Genomic DNA, 19587 nt, shown 5'->3' with positions numbered 1-19587 from the left:
ATTTCCATTTTTTGCTACTTTATATATTTCTACTATATGACAGCTTGAGCTCATTTTGCAGATTGACAGTAGATCAATCATCAAATTGTAAATAACCCGATACATTATATTATTTTATGGTGTATTATTATACAGCAATATATAAAGTCATTAAAATGAGCTTCACATTCACCGGCTGCATGCGCCTCAGAGAGCCAATCAGACGGCTCTAAACCAATCAGACGGCTCTGAGCCAATCAGACGGCTCTGTTCAGGTGACAGACGACAGAAGGTTCACAAAGCAAAGCACTCTGGGTAACGCGGTCTCTACCTTGCAGCTCTTCAAAGAGACGACTCCAGAGTTCTTGTAGCTCTTCTTCTTCTTCTGTTTCTCGGAGTGGATGCAGTCAAAGGACACCTGGGAGGACGACGCGCCGACAGTTTACTAACGACCTCCGGCCGGCCGACAGGAAGTCGTCAAACGTTTTATAGCCGGCGAGCTTGCCGGCGAACTTCCAGCTTTCTGCAGCTCGGACACTTTAGTGGTGAAGGAACCAATCAGATCGTGAGTTCCATCGCTGTCGTAATCAGAGCAATCCACCTGCAGGAGGAGGAGGAGGAGGAGGCCTCAGGTAAACTGTGGAAAGATATTACGGATTTGAATGGAGCTGGATTCTGATTGGTCGAACCTTCAGCGGTCGGTCGAGGTCGCTGCCGCAGAACGTCTGCAGGGGAACAGAGAACTTCTTCCAGGTGGGACTCAGGTTGTTCTTCACCACCTGGAGACAAACACCATCATAATAATGTCATCCTTTGTGTGTGTGTGTGTGTGTGTGTGTGTGTGTGTGTGTGCTCTTCAATTAGAAACATTATAGTTTTAGAACTTGAACGTCGGGATATTTTGTCAAACGTGGTTTTCAAATCACAATAATTTCACAAGAAACAATAGCTAAAAATGTTTTGGAAAAATGACTGCAGGTGTGTGCATACGTGTGTGCGTTCGTTTGTGTGCACGTGTGTGTGTGTACCTCGGTTCTGTGGACCAGCTGCCACTTTCCATCGTCTCCCTTCTTAAAGAACTCCAGGAAGGGATCAGACTTTCCAAACGTATCCTGTCAGAGAAAAGACAACACGCCGCCGTCAGTCAGTGCGTTATGCAATGTTATGTAACCGAATTAAAATCTAGGGTCTGACGTAAGTCACCTATTTTGGTTTCAAAACGGCGAATTTCGCCGAAAGGTGAGGGATTCTCATGCCTGATATATGCATATATATATTTATCCATATATATGCATATACTGTATATCCATATATATGCATATACTGTATATCCATATATTTATATTAGTGCTGTGAAAAATAACGCGTTAACTCAGTTAATTAAATTACAGGATTAACTAGTTGTTGTTTTTTAACGCATTTAACGCATGCGCAGAATGAGCTTCCAATCCGTCTGTTGTTGGTCGTCTCTAACCAGCAGCATGTCATTCTGTCTCTACAGAGGAGCCACAGCTGGAGGGTTGACGGTTGCAGGAGGCATGGTGATGACCGGCACACTGACCGTTTGGCTGCTGGTGGTCAAGCTCTGCCACAGCTGCTGTGTCTCCAACACCTTCTCTGGGCTGGTGTTCAGAGAGGAGCTGGTGGGTTTTCTTTTGGCCAGATGCTTGACATATCTGGAGATATGTTGGCATGTGGTCGGATGTAACAAACTGTGAGGGTCAGTGCACCCCCTCTGGACCATGGCGGCGTAGTCGTCATCCACCTGCTTCAGCATGCGTGGAGCTCCGTGGTGTTTAATCAGAAGCCCGTCGATGGCAGCTTCTGTCCACCGGCCGTGGTCCAGGACCTGGACAATGCCTCCTGTTTTCATCGGTCCGGTGCGAGCGGCTATATGGAGAGGAGGATACGGGCAGCGGTGCTGTAGATAAACACAGCGTATAAAGCACATGTTGATTACAGTGTTTCTTGGGAGAATACAATTATATGGTGATGTGTTTTTTATATTTTCAGGATTATTGTAAATAAACAATATATTAAGACGATTGTCTTGTTATTCGGTCTTTTATTTACACGGCTGGTTCTCAGTGCAAAGTCCATATGAGGGTGGTCGGGGTTTAATTTACCTGGATCAGACGACGGCCTCCAGGGCGGCTGGAACTTTACGTCAGACCCCTCGTGGAAGGACAGGATGGGCACAAGACTGGATGGAGCTTCCCTCACAGTGGCACTGGTCTCCTGAAATGAAGCGTCACACGGAGAGGACAATAAGTATTCACAATCTGATCATGATTATTGATAATTGACTGGTCATTTATCTGGATTACCTGACGGTCTGTGGCCTCTACAGCTGCAGGATGCTCCGTCTCCTTGGCGACCGCAGCGGCCATGCTTGGCTGTGTCTTGTGCTTGTCCCAGTTGAGAGGAACAGGACGACAGCAACGCTCCACATAGTCCAGACCGAATCTCTCTCCTGTGTCTCTGTTGGTGACCTGCAGCGCTGGATATTTTGCCTTTGCCGTCACCTTTGGAGACAAATTGTTCAGCTCTGCTATCAACACGGGGTCGAACACGGCTGGCAGCTCCACACCGGGCAGCTTCAGGTCAACCAGTCTCCGGAAGTTCCAGCGCACCACCCCTGTCATGGCCTGCGCCTGGAATAGTTCACATATAAATAAACATACAGTCGACATTGTATTTAAAAGCTTCATCCGTAGAGGTCCAAAGCTCTGGAGCCAAATTCCGGACGAGGTCAAATCAGCATCCACCACCAAGGCATTTGGTTCTCGCCTTAAACGCCATCTCACTTCATTTAGAAAATTATTAATATTGATATACAGCCTGGCGGCACAGTACAATAGAGGAAAGATATTTAAAATAAAATGTATATTCATAATTTGATGTTCGTGATATTTTTTTTTTTTTCTAAGTTATCAGTAGTTCACATTTGCCTTTTATTATTATTTTTACGATGTCTTTCTTTTTCGTTTGCTTTTGGTTTTCTTTTTCCTGTTCTGTTTTTGTTGTTGTTGTTGTTGTTGCTTGTACGACATTTTATGTTTTGATCCATATGTGTGTGTACTGTCTGTGTGCCTGTAGTAGTTGGGAGGGGCGGGGCTAAAGGGTTCGGGGTGGGGCCGTCCAACTCATCTCAGAGGAGCCTACAGACCTCGGTCTTTGGACGGTCCTCCATTCGTACATTTTTTCTGTTGTTAATGTCTGTCAGTATGTACACGTTATGCATGTACTTATGGAAAATAAATTACTTACTTACTTCACAGGAAACCTGGTTCCCTGTGACCCACTGGGCTTGGTGAAAGTGGAAGCCCTCCTGCTGAGAGGGGCCTCTCTCAGGGATCCAGATGGGTGCAGCAGCTCCCTCTCCCTCGGTGTAGTTCAGCTGCAAGGTGCCACCAAACCTGTACAGGGTTCCCTCCCCCACCTCAGGGTCGCTCAGGCAGCCTCTCAAGATGTGCACACGCTGCATCCTTCATATCTTTAACATGGAGGATTTGTAGAGGAGCAGGTTGACATCTTTTGAGATGTAGAAGTGATGGAGGACGTCTTCCACCCTCTGCAGCAGCTCTCAGGGCTGTGGCACCTTGGACCTGCAGCGCTCTCATGTGCAGCTTGGTGGGATTAGGAGGAGATCCCACAGAAGGTGTTCGCCTCCTTGAGCCTCTGGAGATCTCCTGGTCCACAACGAGGAAAGCTGCAGAGAGGAACTGGCAGAAAGGTGGAGAGAGAGTGATGCTCCGAGACTGAAGCGCCGCATGCAGTGGAACAAGTCCAACTAGATGGTTATATCGTTGTTGAACTTGGTCCTTGAGGCGCTGGTGTTCTCCAGGTTCCCAGACGATGCCTCTGAGGTCCTCCAGCAGTCCCACAAGAGCTGCTCCTGAGCTCCAGCCTGCAGGACCCTGAAGGCAGCAAAGCAGTCCCTAAAACATGGGAAATAAATTCACAGCTAAAAACATCTCACAATTTATTGAGTACAAATTGAGCCTCAATATATTTTACAATATAAAATAAATCAACCTGAAGTGTTCCAACTAATTATATCCTTTCATTAAAAAAAAAACAAGACAACTAAACTATATAACGTCCAAGTCAAAAACTGAAAATTATGTTTTAAACTGAAACTAGTTCTTCATGCCTGTCCACCCGCTGGAAGCCGGCCTTCTCCACTCCAGCTGCAGTGTAGCGTTGACTCAGACCCTCCAGGGCTCCAGACTGGGCCGCAGAGTGAGAGGTCAGAGGGGATCCTCACGCACCGAGCGGCGTCCCCGTCCCCCGAGTTGAATCACTGGGTCAACTCAGCCGACACTCACATGTCTGCCCCTATAGACTGATGTTCACGGTAAACGCATTCGATCGGGAGCGCGCGAGGGTTTTGATAGTTAGCGGAAGGATTTAAGTGACAACATCCGGTTTTGCAAAGTTAGCGGAAAGAACCACGTGAAACAACATCCGTTTTTCAAAATAAGATGTCGACAAATCATACACGAACATATAAAAGTAAACAATTAACTGATTTTGTATCTTTAGAGATCGTTTCTGAGATTTAGCTTAAATTATGCTCACATTAAAACATTTTTACTGGACCAAGGAAGAGTTTATAAAAATTAGTAAGTCTTTTGTATGTTAAGAAAAGTCCTGTATATAGATTTCCCCAAGAGTTCCAGGAAATGAATAATGCAGATGTGTTCCATACATATCTGAAATCCCCTACAATAGCAATCAAACAATTTTAATGTATCAATTAGGACATTTTTCAAAGTAAAAGTCCTAAATGTTTAAAGAAATCGGTAATTTCTTTAATGTTTGAGTTGCTTTATATATGTATTTCCTCATAGTCCTAGGCAATAATGCTACACAATAAATAGAATGCTTCAATCAACACCGTGATCGGTGATCGGTATTATCGGATCGGCAGATACTGATTTCAGTGATCGGTATTATCGGTGATCGGCAGATACTGATTTCAGTGATCGGTGATCGGCACCAAAAACCTGATCGGTGCATCTCTAGAAACCAACAAATGTTTTGATTGGCCACATCGAAGTGCAACATGCACATGCTCAAGGTATGTTTTCTCTTAAAATATATTTAAACTCAATACAGTAACTTCTGAAGAGTCCTCTGTTGTGAATGTTTTGCAGTTCATGAAGGCAAACAGGCATAAGATTGTATATTGTCAAATTATTTATCAGTAATACAGTAAAAATGATGGGAAAACTTTGCAAGTCGTTTTATAGTGTGTCAGGGTTTTTCCTGCAGAGAAAATTTGGGCGCGCGCCTAAGCTGTTTTCCCGAGCGCCTATGACAAATCCCGAGCGCCTAAGGCAAAAAAAAGTCTGCGATGAAAAAAAAAAAGTGTTCATCACGTGCATGTCAGCGAATATGTTCTCAATAGTATGTTTCAAGTCGGCTACAGCCGAACCCTCGTTCTGTTTTGATCAATAGTAATCGAGTAGAGTGTTTCCCCGAGGTTTACAGCTTCAGGGGGGCGGGACTAGTGCCGCTAGCCATGTTGGTGCCCTGAGCTTAATTTAACACTGAGGTGTGACGAAATTACAGAGTGGCGGGTGGAGATTTCACCCTGTTATAATGGTAGGGGAAACACTGGAGTTGATAAGCGTGTCTTCTTGTCTGATCAATACACAACTGTGAGGTGCGTGAATGGACAGAGCGGCCAGCTGCTGATCACTCACTCAACAGCTCGACCTGTATGAATAGACGGTGCGCGCGCAGCGCGCAAACATTTTTTTTGGGGAGCACCGAAGACCCATTTTGACCCAGGAAAAACCCTGTGTGCGCCCCTAAATTTTCTGCTTGCGCCCCTAAAATTTTAAGTTAGGGGCCACTGTGCTCCTAGTAAAAAAAGTTAGTCTGGAGCCCTGAACCTTACGGTGCTAACAACACACAGTGTTACAATGCTAACCAACACAAGTAAAGTAAACTATAGAAGCAGTTGACCAACATATACAACTGAGAACCGTTCATTAAGTAACTTTATTGACAAAATGCGGCGTACTTACGTGTAACTGTTGGTCCGAAAAAGAGCCGCGAAAAGACGCTGCGCGAGGCTCAGGTGTGAGTGTGCTGCTGCGGGTCGTCTCTCACTCAGGGTTGCCAGGTCTGTGTGACAAAACCAGCCCAATGGCCAATAAAACCAGCCCAAAAAACAGCCCAATATCAGAACTCAAAATATGCCCGTGCCAAACCATATACACTGCTTTTAAAGTCCAACAGCATTGCTATCATTGCCAAATGTATTGTAATATCTACAAAGTAACACCAAATGTTTAGTATGCCAGCATTAAAAGCAGTTTTCCCGAAACAGTTATTTCACCTAGGTCCTAAAATGGCCTTGTGTAATTAGATACAGTATATTATCAGAAATAAAATGTGTGTATGTGCTGATCTGGAGTCAGTTTGGTAGGATTTGGGTATAAATAAATTATTTCATTTAAAATATGGATTTTTATTGAAAGATATTCATGTAATTTGCATGCAAAATAGGTCTACCCGAACCAGCGGACAAACAATTCAACCCGCGGCAACACTTCAAAAGTAGGCCAATTCCGCGGGAAAACCGCGGACCTGGCAACACTGCCAGGGGACCCCCTTTCTTTTCATCCTTCCTTTACTTTTAGCTATTGCTTGTTTTGCTGCTTCCAGTATTGTAAATGTCATTTTTATATCAACCTCGTCGACATCTTCATTTAAGTCTATTTTATCCATTTCTTGCTCGCATATATATTTGAAAAGTTCCCATTTTGCCCTATTAAACACCCACTTACCAATCAACTCTCCCTGTTCCTTACTCCTTTGTAATGCTATTTTACACTTTATTGGAAAATGATCACTGCCCACTGATGTTTCCTCTTCTACCTCCCACTCGCATATCCCTGCTAAACTCCTAGATACAATGGTTAAGTCTAGCGCCGACATGTTCCCTGTGTGCACATCTAATCTAGTCCCTCTGCCATCGTTAAACAAACCAAATTGTGTTCCTCTAGTAATTCTTCCATTACCTCCCCATTGAGATCTGTTCTTACTCCACCCCATAATGTACTATGTGCATTAAAATCTCCACATACCACAACCTTGTTGCCACCTATCCTTTCAATTTGTGCCAATCTATTCACCTCTAATTTTTTACAGGGATTATAAAAATGTGCAACTATGACCTCTCCTTCCCTTGCCCAGATCTCCACAGTTACATATTCGAGCTCGGTCCCTATCTTCACCTCTCTAAATGTGACGTCTTCACTAATAAATGTGGCACATCCTCCTCCTTGACCACCCTCCCTATCACACCTAACACACACATATCCAGCTAGTCTGAAGTCCAAATTTGGTTTTAACCATGTTTCCTGTATGCATATGACATCTGGTTTACTAGGAATATTCCCAACATATTTTTTGAATTATTGTCCATTTGCCAACAAACTCCGAGCATTCCATTGTAGAATTAACATGATGATTAATCCTGTGAGAATGATTCTTTGGTTAACTGCCCCTGTTTTGTTAACCCTTGTGTTGCCTTAGGGTCATTTTGACCCGAATCAATATTACACCCTCCCCCCGCTTTAGGATTAATTTGACCCCATTCAATGTTTAATGTCGGTGTTCTTTCGGTAGTCAACAAACAAACATAAAGTGCCTCACACTTAAACTTGGAAAACAATATTAATTCTAATAATTTTCTGGAGGTTTTAATTGCTGGCGTCAAATTGAACCCAAAGGGTAAAATATGTTAGTAAATATAAAGGTAACAGGAGGGTGAAACATTGAATCGGGTCAAAATGACCCAAAGGCGGGGGGAGGGTGTAATATTGATTCGGGTCAAAATGACCCTAAGGCAACACAAGGGTTAAGCTCTTCCTGTACCGCCATCCCAGTTATTCCGTGAATATTTAAGTATCTTGCTGCACTTTTTACTATTATTTCAATTTTCTCAGATCTCCCTTTTGCCTGGAATGTGCAGTTAACCACTTCTGCCATGAAAAACACAAAGTTCTCCTTATTTACTGCCATTATATTCTCATCTCCCCTTTGAGTCTTAGTCGATAGTTGTTGAGCCATCTTTGCTGCTTCTGCATACGATATATTCATTTTCACTTTCAGCTGCTGCACTACCACTTCCTTCTTTCTCACTTCACACCCACCATAGGCCACACTGTGTGCACCTCTGCAATTTGCACATTTGAGCTCTGTCCCAGTCTCACATTTCCCATAATCATGTTCCCCTCCACATTTTCCACATCTTTGCTTCCCTTTACACGCTGCCGCAATATGGCCATACTTTTGGCATTTGATCTGATATGCACTGTCAACTGTGATACCATATATATACAGGTGTGTGCCTTTCTCAATCATGTCCAATCAACTGAATTTAGCACAGGTGGACTCCAATCAAACATCTCAAGGATGATCGGTGGAAACAGGATGCACCTGAGCTCAATTTTGAGTGTCATGGCAAAGGCTGTGAATACTTATGTACATGTTATGTTTTCGTTCTTTATTTTTAACAGATTTGCAAAAAACAGTTTTATTCACTTTGGGTTGTTGTGTGTAGAATGTTGAGGAAAATAATGAATTTAATCCATTTTGGAATAAAGCTGTAACATAACAAAATGTGGAAAAAGTGAAGCGCTGTGAATACTTTCCGGATGCACTGTATATACACAGTATTAATAATACTTCGAATTTATATAGCGCTTTTCTAGACACTCATATACATATGTATACATACACATAAATACAGACATAATATATATATATACACATGTACATACATATATTTGTCTGCCACTTTACCAAAATAGTTTCCATCTTAAATCAATGAGTTGATTGTAGCATTGTTATGATCTTCTCTGCACATTAAGTAACTAAATGTATAAAACAGCCTTCTCTTACAATAACCTGTGTTACAGTATTTAATGTGCTTATATAATCTATACAGGAATATTCTGGTAAAACAAAAGTCACCTTACCTGTGTTGTCTTGGACCTGCTGTTAGACTGGCTGTGTCCTATTAGGTGTGTGTGTGTGTGTGAAGCTCAGACAGTAACCTAATGACTCGCAGTAACCTAGACCAGCTGATGTCGCGCCGAGTCAGAGCACAGAGGATGTCAACAAAGACGACAAGCCTGACGTCAGACGGTAGTACGACGGTACAGACACTGATCACAGAAGGATCCAGTAAACACTTCTGTGGGTATTCATTATTCTTTAGGTTCTATTTGATACTAAACTACACGTAGATAAATATAAACAACTGTTTCCTCTCCATTTGTTGTGAACAAGTATGACCTGTGATGATTCTGGTGACTTCCTGGTCCAATACGACACCAATGAGTGACAGAGGGTTAACCCAACACGGCTTAGCTTAAACTGAATACAAATAAAAAAGATAACAAAACAAATCCAGAAATATAAATCAGTTGGTGGGTATTGAATGCATCATTGTGAGTCAGAAGCAGTATGTCACAAAAGGAAACTCCCCCCACCCCCCGAATAAAAAGATCCACAACAGTTAATTTGTGAGTTTTTATAACAATATTTGAACCAGAATATACAGAGAAAAAAACCCCTGTCTTATACATGTTCTGTTCCTCAAATGACAAACCTTATGGAGAGAAATTCATTTTCTTGTAGCGCTTCAGAGGAACAGACGGATTTAAAGGCTGTTTGTTTTTTGATTGTCTCTTCTGCAGCACTGACCTCAGCACCAATGACTTTCAGTCACAAGTTCATTATCTCATTTTCCTCATGATGTTAACGGAGTTTTTTTGAAAAGAACGCTTTATAAACCCTTTATGAACGCATTTACTCATTAACGTTGTGTTCACATGGCCTCCTGTGCTGCTCCCTCCCAGACACCTGCAGCGTATGTGATGTGTTCAGGTGTACAGGGCTGGGTGACAGGAGGCAGCGGTTCACAGGACACACGGCGCGTCTGTGGCCGTCTCACTCGGTGTCAGCAGAGTGCAGAGCGGAGGCCCAGGCCGGGTCCGACGGGGCGTCCGGCAGGACCCAGCTCTGAGAAACCGGAGAACCGTCGGGATGATCCGCTGGAACCACAAACGTATCCCACCCTCTCCTGAAAGAAGACATATTACAGTCATAATGTTCATAACAATAACAACATGTGTGACTCAAAGTCAGAATTCATTTTCACGCTGCTGGTATTGATCATGCTGGTCCCTGTAATGGCTGCTTGTTTCCATCCACTACATGTTGGATGATAAAGATAAACAGACGGTAGCGACATCACGTAGCTTCTGCTGGCTGTTCCCTAGCCAGAAGGCTGGGTCACTGTTCGAGGGAATAATAAGTCTAAACAGAAGCCCGCTGCGCACCACCAGCCTACACGTTTCTAACCGGTGTTCCCTACTGAGCGACACACCCGCTGAGAAACACACTCTAGTTGTCGGCAGCTCCATAGTCAGAAACGTGAAGATGGTGAAGCCACGGCCCATAGTTAGGTGCATTCCAGGGGCCAGAGCGGGCGACGTTGAAGGTCGTTTAAAACGGCTGGCTAAAGATAAACGTTAAGACAGTAAGATTGTGCTACACGTCGGTGGTAACGAATCCCGACTACGCCGGTCGTCGGTCACTAAAATGGATGTGGAATCAGTGTGTGCATATGCCAAGGCAATGTTGGACTCCTGAGTTTTCTCTGGTCTTCACTTCATTGTTTTATCCTATTAGACATGTGAATGGCCAAAAACAGGTTTTATGAGGCCACAGTGACCTTTGACCACCACAATTGTCATCGGGTCAACCGTGAGTGCAAGTGGACATTAGTGCCAAATTGGAAGAATTTCTCTGAGATATTGTATTTTATACTCATTATTCATTGTTTGATTGTGCGGTTTATTTGGGATATTTTCAGATTTTTCCCTCAATTCCAATTCTAATGTCTGATTACCGTTATGAAACAGAAATGCTACTCATCCCACACATTCCTATATACATGTCTTTATTTCCTGTCGCCCTACCATAACTCAGTCTTATGATTCTTAATAGTGTGCATATCTACATATGAGGCTCGACTACTGGACTACTTGGATCATGGCTAAGTACCATCTTTAAATAAGTTTATCTGCTAGTACACCATTGTTTTTTGCTGTATTGGAACTACTAGATTGCTAGTCTGTACCATCTTATCCTGTCCTGGTATCATTTTAGGCAGAAAGTAGATTATTGTACACCTTCATCTTCAGTGATTAAGGGGTAGATCAGCTCTTGGTGTGAGCCCACTGGCTCTCAATAGACGACCATTTCAATAACGACCGGCTGGGGGAGTGGCCGACACAGCTGTCCGTGTCTGAACCTTGCCCTTTCACTACTGGGGTCCCTCAAGGCTCCGTCCTGGGTCCCCTCCTCTCTCTGTACACTAATTCTCTCGGCTATGTCATTCGTTCGCATGGCTTCGTGTGATACTCATACCTGCAAACTCATGAGGGGTGAAAAAGGTGAGAGAATTATTAGGGCTGTGAAACGATTAAAATTTTTAATCGGATTAATCACAGGTTTTTGTGGATTAATCATGATTAATCACATATTACCGATATTCTCGGTATATTTTGTGAGAACATAGAGATTTATGACAAAAGACGGATATATACATTTATACATTCTTCTATACAATGGTGCTGCAACTCAGCAGTTATTTAGCAGTTTTCTTCCATATGGAACATTAATACATCTTCATCCTAAACAGAATGTTTAACCCTCCTGTTACCTTTCGGGTCAATTTGACCCCATTCAATGTTTAATGTCGGTGTTCTTTGGGGTCAATTTGACCCCAGGCTGTTTTCACTGTGTCAAACATATCAGAAATATCAACTTTTTATTTATTTAAAGGGCTATTTAGGTAGTCAACAAACAAACATAAAGTACCTCACACTTAAATTTGGGAAGCAATATTAATTCAAATAATTTTCTGGAGGTTTTAATTGCTGGGGTCAAATTGACCCCGAGGGTAAAATATGTTCGTAAATGTAAAGGTAACAGGAGGGTTAAACAGAACATTTTTCTCTTGTTTGTCAACCATTAACTCCACCATGATACAATCTAAAGGTGGACAGATTGACAAGTGACTTTTTTTGCTCGGTCGATGCGTGCGCACGGAGCTCTGTGTCGTGCGAGACGGAGATCGATAAGTGTTAACGCAACGCGAAGAGACAGAAATGACATGCTGCTGTGGAGATACGATCAACAACAGATGTTTAGTTTAATAAAAGAACAAAGACGTGCGATAGAGAACATGTCAGGGCGGGCCAATCTTTTAATGTCATGCGATCTACCAACACTACGCGCGATCGACTGGCAGGTCGCGATCGACGTGTTGAGACCCTGATCTACAGGAAGTAAAAGTCGTAACAAGGTTTCCGTAGGTGAACCTGCGGAAGGATCATTACCGATGAACAGACCGTCTGCATGAGAGCGGACAGAGTTCAGATTGAAGTGGTGTATTGGAAGCTCATTTTGCAAGTGACTTTTTTTTCGTCCCGACGACCAACAACAGACGGATTGGAAGCTCATTCTGGGCATGCGTTAAATGCGTTAAAAAAAAAAAACTAGTTAAACCTGAAATTGAATTAACTGAGTTAACGCGTTATTTTTCACAGCACTAAAAATTATAACTTCTATATACCAGAATTTGATACAATACCATAAAAACAATATGATACTGGGATATTTATCTATAATAGTAATAAATAAAATATCTGTATGGTTCAAAATCCCTAAATACACCCACACTACTCCGCTCCCTTCACTGGTTACCAGTGGCTGCCCGCATCGCTTCAAAATATTGGTATATCTTGAATAAATACAGATTTGCACTTGAATGGCACTTGTGTTTTTGTAGTTTGGCTTTCTTGAAGTAATGATACTTTCTTGATTCTTGTTGTTCTGAGTTTGTACTTATTGTGTCTGAGGGAGAGGTACCACAAGTCCTTCCTTCCTGCTGCACAACAAACTGCAGTAGATCGCTGGAGATCCTGGCAAACTCAACACTTTACTTTGTTTTCCCCCTGTACATTTAGTATTAGTATTTAGTTTTGTGTTTTATATTTATTTTAGTGCTGTCAATCGATTAAAAAAAAGTAATTAATTAATCGCACATTTTGAAATTCATTAATCGCGATTAAAAGTTTTTTTTTCTTAGAAAGACTAAATCTTCTAAATGAACGAGTAATCACTTCAGACAGCGTGTATTTTAGACACTTGTTTAATTGTATTATTTTTTAAAGACAAAACTTCACACAGAGCTGTGTTTTCAAAGAGGCTCCTACATATAAAGTGCCAGCGAGGTATTTAATATCGTGGATGATAAATTGTTTCTTCAGTGCAACATCCAGATTAGTAAGAAAAGGTGTATTTGAGACCCCATTGGTCCTGTTATCTTTAACACTGAACAACAGCAGAACCAGTGGCCTTGGTAAACTGACTGACATTCAAATGTGTAATGTTAACCCTCTGGAGTCTGGGCTCATTTTCTCGATTTTACAAAAAAAATTAAATTCACCTTTTAATTGCTTTTGCATGTGACACATCCCAGTGTTTCCCCCACCATTCTATCAGGGTGAGGCCACGCCCCCCTGTAATTTTCTCTATAGCGCCAGATTACAGCAGAAGTAATTTAAGGTTCTTTTCTTAAAGAGCACGTCTTTGTTCTTTTATTAAACTAAACGTCTGTTGTTGGTCGTCTCTACAGCAGCATGTCATTCTGTCTCGACGTGTCGGTCACTCTTCTCGGCTCTCCGTCTCGCGCAGAGCTCCATGCCGGCGTGTTCGCGCGCGCATCGGGCGGAACAAAACAAAAGTCACCTGCACCTTCCGCGCGTCACCGACACGTCGCCCTCTGCTTCTCTGTGAATATCGAGGAGCAGACGGGAGGAAGGAGGCGGACTGCCGCGGTTTGACACTCAGAGGAGTGCAAAAACTTCAACGCACACCGGAAGTAAACAAAGTTGCGTTAATTGCGTTAAAATATTTTAGTGCGTGAATCGCGGCCAAATTAATCGCATAGATTAACGCGTTAACGCTGACAGCCCTAATTTATTTTCATTGATGCTCTGATGTGCACCGCTGCTGTGATTTTTGAAATTTCCCCACTGTGGGACGAATAAAGGAATATCATATCATCATACCATATTGTAAGTCGCTTTGGATAAAAGCATCAGCTAAATGACATGTAATGTAATATTATGCGAAAGTGGAGTGAAGCTCAAACCTGATTTCTAGTAGAGCGTGCAGTGAGCGCTCAGCCTGGGTGTAATATTCTTTGTAGGGCTGCAGAACAGATCCAGCAGGAAGATCCTCTGAGAAACAAATCACAAATTACAATATTATGAAAAAGCAACACGTGCGATTCGATCATACTGATGGACTGATGTTCTCTCTTTTGTGTCGAGCGCTGTGAGTTGTTACCTCCAAACAACATGGCTGTCACTCTCCGTTTCCTCTGCAGGTGTCGCTCCCTCTCCTTCTTAATCCGTTTCTCCTGCTCTCTCCTCCTCTCCTCCTCCTGCTCTCCTTCCAGCATCACCATCAGAGCCTTCTCCTCGGCCGAGTAAACTGCCGTCCTCTTCATCATCACACACCTCAGTTGCTCCAGTCTGCTGCTGAACGCATCGTCACACTCGTGCTCAGTGTTGATGCCTGCCACACACACAAAGAGACAGAGTGAGGGAAGGCTCCGAGCTTCATGTCATCTTGCAACAGACTGTCGGCTACAGTTGATTACATATTAAATGTGCAGAGCATGTGCAGACCAGTTGGCAGGAGTCTTCGCAGACATCTTCAACCTCTCCCTGTCCCAGGCTGTTGTTCCTGAGAGCTTCAAGATGTCCACCATTGTGCCTGTCCCCAAACACCCCAAGGTAACCTGCCTGAATGACTGGAGACCCGTAGCCCTCACCTCGATTGTCAGTAAATGCTTCGAGAGGTTGGTCAAGGACTTCATTTGTTCCATGTTGCCTGCCACGCTGGACCCATGGCAATTTGCATATCGTCAAAACAGATCCACCGACGACGCAATTGCCATGGCACTTCACACCGCCCTTTCCCACCTGGAGGAGGAACTGTTGTGTGCGAATGCTGGTTGTGGACTACAGCTCAGCGTTCAACACTATTGTTCCCGCCAAGCTCGACACCAAGCTCAGAGGTCTAGGCCTGCACTCTACCATGTGCAGCTGGATACTGGACTTCCTGTCGGGCCGCGCCAGGTGGTGAGGATGGGCGGTACCACCTCAGAGCCGCTGACCCTCAACACGGGAGCCCCTCAGGATGCGTGTTGAGCCCTCTCTCTACTCCTGTACACCCACGACTGCACGGCCATGCACAGCTCCAACGTCATCATCAAGTTTGCTGACGACACAACAGTGTTGGGGCTGATCACCGGCGACGAGACAGCCTACAGGGAGGAGGTTGGATCACTGGTACAGTGGTGCCAGGAGAACAGCCTCGTCCTCAGCCAAGAAGACCAAGGAGCTGATCGTGGACTACAGGAAGCGGAGAGGAGAGCACACCCCATCTCCATAGACGGAGTTGCAGTAGAGAGGGTCAGCAGCTTCAAGTTCCTCGGCGGCACATCTCCGAGGACCTCACATGGACCACGCACACCACTCACGTGGTGAAAAGGGCCCAACAACGCCTGTATTTCCTTAGGCGACTGAGGAAATTCAACATGGCCCCGCATCCTCAGAACATTCTACACCAGTACCATGGAGAGTGTTCTGATAGGTTGCATCACCGTCTGGTACGGGAACTGCACCGGCCTGGGGCGTAGGGCACTACAGAGGGTGGTGCGGTCGGCACAGTACATCGTTGGAGGTGAGCTTCCTCCATCCTGGACATATACACCAAGCGGTGCGTGGCCAGGGCCAAACGGATGATGAAAGACAATAACCACCCCGGCCACAAACTGTTCACCCTTCTACCGTCAGGCAGGCGATACCGCAGTATCAAGTGCCGCACAAACAGACTGAGGGACAGCTTCTTCAGTCAGGCCATCAGGCTGCTGAACAAGGACTGAGACCCTCATTAACACTATACACCAGAACATATTCTGTGAATATCTATGGCCATGGTGTATATTTTATTACATTGTTTTATATATATATATATTGTATATATATATTGTATGTCTATACATATATATATATTGTCTCAAAAAAGTGTATATTCTATTACATTGTTTTATATACATATATTGTTAATACTTTCTTTTTTTTTGTGTGGATATTGTATAGTTTATTCTCATTCTTATTCTTTTTTTAGTCTGCTACTGCTGTCGGGTGTTTTGCACATAAGAATTTCACAAACCGATTATACTTGTATAAAAGGGGATGTGACAATAAAAACTTGAAACTTGAAACTTGAAATGTCCAGCTATGAGGAATCCATCACCAGCTGTAGTGGATAGACTAAACAGGCCACTGAGTCCCAATTTCTCCCTCCTTGAAGCCACGGTTAGGTGCATTGTTGCCGACTTTGGAATGGACCGGCTCTCCTTTCAGATTTTATTTTCAAATGTGTAATATTTATTTTAACTGACAGAAATATTAACAATTCATTATTGACATTTCAAACAGAAATAATTCCTACCAAATTTCTAATCCCACTGAGATATAGGCATGACCTCTGGTTATTCATTTCACTGACCCAGCATCTGTTAGTTAGCAGTATGCCACAGGTTTTTTTTTTCTTACAGCCTGTAGCTGTACGCACAAATCTCACATGCTATAGAAAGTGACTTGGAATAAGGTGCACGGCTGAATGCGTCTCACCTTTCCTTAATGCTGCCTCTTTCCTCAGCCTGCGCAGTTTCTCCAGAGATCTCAGGATGTCCTGCATCCTCTTCACGTCCGCCTGCTTCTTCCTCACCTCACAAAGAACAGAGTCCGCAGCCAGCTTCAGTTCCCGCTCCTGGCACAGTTCAAGTATGAAATGTAGAGTCAATAGTAGTTCAATCATAGATATAGACAAACATACGTTTTTGAGAGAATGGGCTCAGTTAAATGCTTTTATCAGATTATTTGAATACAAATCCTCACACATCACCTGTCCCCACTCATAATGGGGTCAATGTATGCCGAGCAGACAAACTAATTTCTAACTCCTCCGTTGTTTCTTGAGCATGACAATGATCCAGGGTCGGAAATACACGAGGGCAAAGGGCAAAACTGATCCTAAGAAATATAATTGTGGCCCTGATATCACTAGGAGGGGCAAAAAATGCCACCATAATTTTGATAATTTAATAGCGTTTTGTTTTTTGTTCTTCGTTTTGTCTGTCCGATCTGTATTGCCTGTACTCGGTAGGTACACCAACAAAATCAATAAATATAATTTTGAATTATAAAAAAACAAAGAAATAAAATATATTTGTTAATAGATGTGAAAAAGAAATGTTAAAAAAAAGTTGTAAGAAAACGCTTACAATCTGTAGACTACTACCTAATAGTCGTATCACTATGTTTATGACTATTTGTCATATACTGTACACCTAAATATATATTATATATTTATTATTTTTTAAATGTTATTTTTACAAGTTTCAAAAAGTGCCCCTAATTTCTTTTTAAATGCCCCTGGGTTTTAGTCAGTGGGGGCAAAAATTGCCCCCTAAAAGATATGTAAATGTCCTACCCTGCAACGATCAGACCTCAGCTAAAAGGGAGAGTGAATGTTGGACTTTAAAAATAAAATGTCAATACTCATGAAGCTCTGTGTCTGCTTGTCAACATGTGTTTGCCACAATAACAACGTCAACGATGCTGAATGTAAACGTATTCTGCCCCTAGTGGACAACACACATATGTACCCAGAAGGGCATCATCTGTCAAACGCGATTACCTTCTTCTTCTCCTCCACTCGTTGGATCTGCTGCAGCCTCCATTTGTTTATGGCAGCTTCTTTCTCGGCGATGCGGTCCTCTCGGAGATTCTGCTCAATCTGGAACTCTTTCGTGGCTCTCAGGCGCCGAGCCCTCCTCTTCGCGACACGGGCCAGTTTAGCTTTCAAGCGACCTAAACGCTCCCCGTCACTGAGGGTTTGGAGTTCCTCTTGTAGCTCCGTCTTCACCTTTAAAGCCATTAAATACGAGTCCGTCCAAACGCACTCATTCTCCACGTTGTTCCTCAGAGCTTCGCAGGTCTTTGCCAGGCGAGAGACGAGCTCAGCCGCCCTGTACAGAGCCGCTCTCGGGTCCGGAGCGGAGTTGTTGGGTGGCGGCTGCTCCGCCTGTGGGGTCTTGGGGGTCTTGTCTCGGCCTTGTAGGAAACGCCCGATCCACTGTAGATCCTGCCGCCTCTGAAGGGCCGTTTCATCCTCAGGTCGCGTTGCTGCTCCCGGACCCCCGTCACGGTTCGTGCAGCCGAGCAGAGCTCTACTCTCAAAGAAGCCCTCATATGCGCGCTGTTGGTTCTGACTGGGGTCCAAGTCATACCGAGCAGTCTGGGGACATGGTGGAAACTGCGGGTTAAATGGTTCAAAGGTCGAGGCTGCTCTGCTGTTGAACGGGTGTATCGGAGCGGCGGTCACCGCGGAAGGGAAGTGTACAGGCGGTGGGCAGCCGAACGGAGGCGGCGGGACGGAGGGGTCAAATCCATATGGTGGGGGCCCTCCGAAACCCCCTCCTCCGTGAGACGGAGGAAAGTCGCATCTAAATCCGTACGGGTGACCGTCATATCCCTGTGTTGGTGTCCAGTGAGGCGCAGTGTGGTCCGGCTGTGCCGGTTCATGAGCCGCACTGCTCGGCGGCGGTCTACTCGCGGCGTACGGCGTCTCCAGATAGCCGCCATTATAGACACGAGGCTGCTGTGTTTCTGTAGGAGCGTGGTGATATATGTTGTCCATGTCTGGAACAGTAGAACACCCGGGGCGCGTTACAAGACCGACGTTAAACAGTTACATCCATTCCCATCTCTGCACAGCGGCCATGTTTAGCTAGTCTTCTTCTTCTACTTCTACTTCTTCTTCTTCTTCTTGGATCCCTTTCAGCAGTAGCGGCTCGGTGTACTGCTGCTGCCTCCTACCGGTGAACACCCATCGTTGCTGTTTCACCCCCTGAGACCAACCGGCCTTGAGGAAGTGAACTGCACACTTGCTTTAATTTCTTTAAATTTTTAAAGAAATGTAAAAAGTGTTCAAGTGCGTTGATGACGTCACCACATCAGCTGTTCTTGCTCATGAGTTTACTCCAATTATTCACTGTAAATTATTTTTTTCAGTCAAACAAAATATGACAACCCTGCTTTTTTCAGGGTTTGTGTGTATATAAATGAATAAATATCTATTTATTTAATTATGTATTTATTTATATACAGACAATTCAAAATAAAATAATTATATGCATATAATTGTATATATATTGTGTAAAAAATAAAAAACATATATATTGTTCATAAATATTTAGATTATATATATTAAATATATATATATTTATATAAATGTTACATACATATATATGTGTGTATATATATGTGTGTATATCAGCTGTTCTTGCTCATGAGTTTACTCCAATTATTCACTGTAAATTATTTTTTACAGTCAAACAAAATATGACAACCCTGCTTT

General features: G+C 43.5%; 3 protein-coding genes across 11 annotated transcripts in view; all 3 read right to left on the bottom strand.

The window, feature by feature from the left end:
• Positions 1-392, bottom strand: part of LOC130193288 (copine-1-like) — a 37575-nt gene extending 37183 nt beyond the window's left edge. For all 4 annotated transcript variants that reach the window (XM_056413760.1, XM_056413757.1, XM_056413758.1 and 1 more), the window contains exon 1: positions 311-392. The gene's annotated coding sequence lies outside the window, so the exon portion shown is untranslated. The remainder of the gene's footprint in view (positions 1-310) is intronic.
• A 31-nt stretch (positions 393-423) lies between these two features.
• On the bottom strand, positions 424-6112 carry LOC130193284 (copine-B-like). Of its 6 annotated transcripts, XM_056413752.1 has the most exons (6): positions 2312-2397; positions 2106-2217; positions 1541-1900; positions 1008-1091; positions 669-758; positions 424-580 (listed from the first exon to the last, which is right to left on the bottom strand). In XM_056413752.1, the coding sequence occupies exons 3-6, from the start codon at positions 1850-1852 to the stop codon at positions 425-427; spliced, it is 642 nt and encodes a 213-aa protein (XP_056269727.1). In that variant the 5' UTR covers positions 1853-1900; positions 2106-2217; positions 2312-2397; the 3' UTR covers position 424. The 6 variants fall into 6 exon arrangements, with proteins under 6 accessions (XP_056269727.1, XP_056269723.1, XP_056269724.1 ...); XM_056413749.1 differs by lacking the exons at positions 424-580; positions 669-758; positions 1008-1091 and adding exons at positions 3254-3920; positions 6021-6112 and having other exon boundaries at positions 1687-1900; positions 2307-2633; XM_056413750.1 differs by lacking the exons at positions 424-580; positions 669-758; positions 1008-1091 and adding exons at positions 3254-3920; positions 4018-4035 and having other exon boundaries at positions 1687-1900; positions 2307-2633.
• Positions 6113-9526: 3414 nt separating this feature from the next.
• On the bottom strand, positions 9527-18943 carry pdcd7 (programmed cell death 7). Its single transcript, XM_056413602.1, has 5 exons — positions 17866-18943; positions 16797-16935; positions 14437-14667; positions 14240-14327; positions 9527-10093 (listed from the first exon to the last, which is right to left on the bottom strand). The coding sequence occupies exons 1-5, from the start codon at positions 18865-18867 to the stop codon at positions 9961-9963; spliced, it is 1593 nt and encodes a 530-aa protein (XP_056269577.1). The 5' UTR covers positions 18868-18943; the 3' UTR covers positions 9527-9960.
• Positions 18944-19587: the final 644 nt, after the last annotated feature.

Source organism: Pseudoliparis swirei, chromosome 4 (assembly GCF_029220125.1).
Source record: "Pseudoliparis swirei isolate HS2019 ecotype Mariana Trench chromosome 4, NWPU_hadal_v1, whole genome shotgun sequence".
Taxonomy (NCBI): Eukaryota; Metazoa; Chordata; class Actinopteri; order Perciformes; family Liparidae; genus Pseudoliparis; species Pseudoliparis swirei.
The sequence above is the reverse complement of the archived record's forward strand: the minus strand, read 5'-3'. Positions and strand labels throughout refer to the sequence as shown.